This window comes from Gossypium hirsutum, chromosome A04, assembly GCF_007990345.1.
Source record: "Gossypium hirsutum isolate 1008001.06 chromosome A04, Gossypium_hirsutum_v2.1, whole genome shotgun sequence".
Taxonomy (NCBI): domain Eukaryota; kingdom Viridiplantae; phylum Streptophyta; class Magnoliopsida; order Malvales; family Malvaceae; genus Gossypium; species Gossypium hirsutum.
This window is the reverse complement of record NC_053427.1, coordinates 7,818,504-7,824,142: the sequence shown is the minus strand read 5'-3', so window position 1 is coordinate 7,824,142 and position 5,639 is coordinate 7,818,504. Positions and strand designations below refer to the sequence as shown.

At 29.9% G+C, this 5,639-nt stretch overlaps 1 protein-coding gene across 1 annotated transcript; it reads right to left on the bottom strand.

The window, feature by feature from the left end:
- Positions 1–3,232: 3,232 nt before the first annotated feature.
- LOC107948766 (pentatricopeptide repeat-containing protein At1g63330) lies at positions 3,233–5,316 on the bottom strand. The gene has a single exon (XM_016883408.2). The coding sequence runs from the start codon at positions 5,222–5,224 to the stop codon at positions 3,347–3,349; it is 1,878 nt and encodes a 625-aa protein (XP_016738897.1). The 5' UTR covers positions 5,225–5,316; the 3' UTR covers positions 3,233–3,346.
- Between the last annotated feature and the right edge of the window lie 323 nt (positions 5,317–5,639).

The following is a 5,639-nucleotide window of genomic DNA, read 5'->3' as shown; positions in this document are numbered from 1 at the left end:
GAAAAATTATAAAAATTTCAAAAAAAATTCTAAAGAATATATAAAGAAAGATTAAAATTTTAAAATTTTCTAAAATAAAAAAATTAATGATTCAAGTTTACCATATTAACTATTATTTTCTTATTTTGCTTTGAAAAACTTTTCAAAATATATATTATTTCGAATTTATGTGCTCTAATATGAAATTAATTTGTAATAAGATTTTCATTTGACATGTTAACTTGAACAATTTTACTCAATTCGACTCAACTTAAATTTTATTTCACTCGACTCGATTCGAAAAAAAATCAAATTGAATTTGGATGATAAAATATGTTTGTGTATACAGTTTTTAATTCTTAAATTTTATTTAAATAATATATATTGATTGTTAAAAAAGTCGATGTGGACAACTATTGAAAGGAAACATTGACTTTAGTAGATTGGTTACATATATTGAATAAATTTAATTTAAATTAAATAATTTTAATAGAAATTGAGTTTTACAAAAAGATTATGCTTCGACTCTTGTAAAGAATGGACTAACAAGGATAGCTACTCAATTAATCCTCATCCTTACATACTATTACTGTATAAGATAAATCTTATTGTGAAATATCTATTACTAGAAAATTTATGATACAGCCAAAGAGTGTGAACTGTATAAGTAACCAATTAAATGAATGAATGAACCCTGTTTGTCCGTTCTTTACAAGAGTCGAAGCATAATCTTTTTGCTTTTTAAATAGGATTTTTCTCACTTAATGGATAAGCATTTGCTACCAATGGAGAATTTTTTTCCCGGTTCGAATGGGAGAAGTACGCCATACTAATGCGCCTTGGATGATCCACATCTCAGGGTTAGGCGCTGATGATCAAATTAAACTATCCATCTTTTAATTCTATTTTTTTTTATTTTGATGAATATTAATAATTTATTTTATTTTATTAAATTTTCATGTTTTTAATTTGTATTATGAATAATTCTTAAAATCGAATTCAATAATATCAAACATAATTCACATATTTGGTAATTTAGGAAATTTTGAATAAAATATATTTTTATAAACTATGATACTAACTATATATATTTATATATAAACATTAAAAATCACATAACAAACTTTAATACAAAAACATCATTAAAATAATATAAAAATATTACTAATTGGTTAATATTTGAAATAAAAATTGTAAAAATTAAATATTTATACTATTTTTTTTTTACATTTCCAGATAAAAATGTTTTTGAATTGTTATCAATTTTATAACAAAGTTTTAACTAATAACATCACACGGGATAAAAAAACTAGTTAAAATTTATAAGTATGAATGGCAATAACATGCGAAGGTGGGAGCAATCACAATTATTTTAAAATGGACTAATATTAGCTGATTAAGTTTTAACTCGATTAATATAGGCATTGTTTGCTTATTCTACTAGTAGAACTTCACCCAAGTATCGATACAACTTCTCATAGTTGTATAAAATGAGTTTAAAACACTTAAAAGTATTTTGGATTACTCAAAAACATTTACATAAATTAAAACACATTTAAAACATATTTTTGAGTAATTTTACAAGTCATTGGAATACTTTGAAAATATTTAACAAAATTTCCAATAATTATTTTTACCAAATCACAAATTTATCTGGAAATATGCCGACAGTCTAAAATCAAAAGTTGTAAATTTTTCTTCTTATCTTTGTTTATTGTTAAGAAAACAACCTTTGATATCTCTATGAATCTTTCCTTCATTATGCAGCAAATCCCATGAAATACATGCAATTGACATTCCATCTATGGAGGGCCTGACTAGAAACAGGGAAGTTGTTACAGGGAAATATTTTATGTTCTCCACAGTTGAAAATGTAGAGCATGATGCCAGTGTAGATATCTAGAGCCTTGGCGTGTTGTGCTATGAGTTTCTTTATGGAGTCCTGCCTTTTGAGGCCAAATAACATTCAGACACTTAGAGAAGGTAAACCCGAGCTGCGGACACTAGAGAACATGATTAAAACTCCGAAACAAAGAGAACATGATTGAAACTTAAGTTTCCTTTTCATAGCTTTTCCACTAGGGTACCTCTTTTGAGTACCTCTCACAACTTGTTCACTCTTTTCCCCATTCATAGGATTTTGCAAGTGGATTTTGAGTTCTCTCCAAAACCAATAGTTCCATATTCAGCCAAGTACCTCATTAGTCAGGTATCTTTAGTTGCTTTTGTTACTTGCAATTATATAAATATAACGACAATGCTCCATCGTTGGCATATACTACATAAACTTCTTGACCATCCATGGATTGTTCAGAATGCTGATCCATCTGGCATATATAAAGCATAAGATACAATTGTTCCTCTATATTCTTTTCTCGATGAATATGGTAATGCAAAGAATGTCCTGTTACTTAAACCCCATGAATCCCTTACTTTGCTTTTGTCTCCAAGCTTTGTAGGAATAACATATATTTGTATCAGTGGCCTGCCTTTCAGTACAAAGGAACGTCCAAAGTTATCTGTATTTAGGTATCTTTTTTTATTTTATTTTTCCTTTTACAAATATTTACTCGTAAAGGAAATTTAATATATATACATAATAGCAAAGTTATGATTAATGATGACAATTTTGATATTTAAATTTCTATTTGCTAGTAGATGTGGATAGACATCCTTGGACATCTATTATCCAAATCTGCATTATTGCAATTGTAGAGATATCCATTAATATTCGATCTGAATCTGTTGGTTACAAAAATGCTTTCAATAAGATTTGAACTCAAGATATATATTTTTTTTACTCATAAAAAATAATTATATTGATAGGTATTAAATTTAAAGTTCTACAAAATAATTAAGTTATAAGTTTGATTGAAAATGAATACTTTATTTTACAACATTTTTTGTGATAAAATAATGAAAACATTAAAATAGTTTTCGGAAAATAAGTTCAGAAAAAAATTATCAAATAATGTAAAATGTTTTACCTAAAATCATTAGAACAAAAGAATATATTACATTTTTCAAAAAATCATATTATTTTCCAAAAATCAATTATCGGAAAATGTGTTTTCAATTAATTAAATAGACCCTAAATTTGATTGAATTCTACACTTTTAAGAAGTTAAAAGTTCTGAGCAGTTAGAAACCGATGCTACTGTCATTGCAACAGATATTGGTTTTCCCCTAATTTCTCAACATTATCACCAACAAGATTCTCACTAACTACACAAGTCAAAACAAAATCAACAGATTTGAAAATAGACACTAAACCTCATTCAAGTTTCCAGAATCTTTTATCACTGTACAAGGGTGACAAACTGTTTCACATTGCAGGTGATGATCTTTACACAATTTATGAAATATTTCAGAGCAAGTTTGATTTATTAGAGTGTACAATTAGATTCCTAAATAAGGTGGCAGTGAATATATCTGCAGAAAAGCCCTTACCAACCATTTCGGTAAGAAGTTGCGTTGCTTTTGAGGTATAACTATTGCGAAGGAACCCCCGAATCATTACATTATAACAAAAGCTATTTGGCAAACAGTCATTATCTCCCATGCTCCTAAACAACCTGTATGCTTCATTTGGCAATCCCTCTTTACACAGTCCATTAATCATTACACAATATGTGTAAACATTTGGTTTCAAACCACTGTCTGAGAGTTGATGAAATAATTCCTTTGCAGCTTCAATATGCTGAGCTTTGCACAACCCATCAATTAGGATAGTATATGGGACAATATCAAGTCCCAACCCACTGTTTTGCATCGCTTGAAAAAGTTCCAATGCCTCTTCGATATGACCTGTTTTACATAAACCATCTAGCAAAATGGTACAGGTCACTATATCTGGAACTTGTCCAGAAGCAAGCATCTTTCTAAAAAGTTCATGAGCAGTTGAAACTTTCCCTAACTGAAACATACTTTGCACAAGAGTGTTGTATGTGACAGTATTCAGGATTGGTCCCTTTTGAGATATTTCATGAAAGAGTTCCATTGCTTCGTCTAACCTCTTCGCTTTGCAATATCCATTGATCATGGTGTTGTAAGTAACCATATCAGGTGCACAACCCTTCTCAATCATCAACTGCAAAACTCTTCTAGCTTTATCCATTTCGTTCTGCAAGCAATGACCATTAACTAATGCAGTATAAGTAAATACATCAAGCTCAATGCCTCGTTTTCTCATTGTGTAAAGGATATCCTCAGCTTCAGAGACCATCCCTTCCTTGCAATGTGCATCAACCAATGTAGTATACGTGACAACATTAGGCTCAATGCCTTGCTTGCTCATCATGTCAACGGTCTCTACAACTTTAGAAATCATTCCTTCCTTGCAAAGAGCATCAATCAATAAATTATATATGACAATATCAAGTGAAATATTGTTATCCACCATTTCATTCAAAAGCCTTGTTGCCTCCTCCAGTTGGCCCAAATTACACATACCATGAATTAAGCAACTGTAAGTAATTATACCTGGTCTAATGCCTTTAACCTTCACTTCGGAGAAGAGATCGAAAGCCTCCTTCAACAACCCGTTCTTACAAAGACAGTCAAGGATGGTATTATATGCTACAATATTAGGTTCAAAACCTCTGCTTTCCATCAGCCTTAGAAACCTAACAGCTCTATCAGTATTGCCGGTCTTACACAACCCCTTAAGCATTGTACTGTAAAAAATCAAATCAGGTTGATACCCTCCTTCAGTCATTTCATCGAACATACAAACGGCCTCAGAAATCTTACTTTGATTACAAAGCCCATTTATCAAAGTTGAAAAAGTTACAGCACTAGGTTCAACACCTAACTTCAGCATTTTCCCCAAAACAGAAAACCCAAAATCAATTCGACCTAATTGACAAAAGCAATTAATCAAGATGTTCAAAGAATAAACATCGTGGGAAACTCCCAATAATTCGATCCGTTTATACGTAGAAACAACAATGGCATAATGTTTCATTCTAACAATGGGTCCTAATAATTTAGTGAATTCCACAATTGAAGGCTTTGGGTACTTTTCAATCATCTTATTCAAAAAAATCAAAGCATGGTCAACATTATCGAAGCGGTGGTCTCTTTTCCCCTTTCCTCTAACAGGCATGGACATGGGTTTCTTACTTAGGCCTTCAATGTGAGAAGCAATGGTGTTAGAAGAAGAAGAAAAAGAGTGGAAATTAGAAAGATGACTTCCACCGTTAACAACCGAACGAAGAATAAAAGAAGAAGGAAGCTTAACCATATCTTGAAAGTAAGCAAAATGAAAGCAGAAATGGCAGCGGCAGTAGCAGAAGAAGTGTAAATTTTGGGTTGCGAAGTGGTGTTTAGGGAAAGATTGGGAGCGTAATTTGGGTTAATTTGCCAATTGGCCATCAAATTTTTTTATTTCTTTAATGTGAAAAATATTTAATTAAAAAAATTAAACTTTATTTTTAAATGCAATATTCAATTATTATTATTATTATTATTATTATTCTTCCTTTTAAATTTAATAAAATTACTATTTACTTTTAAACGGAATTTGCAATCATCTTAACTTTAAAAAAAAATTTGAAGTAACTTTAATAAAATTAAACCTTGTCATAAATATACTAAGACTACAATATAATTAACATTTAAATCTATAAAATATTCTATTTTTATAAATTATAGGGTAA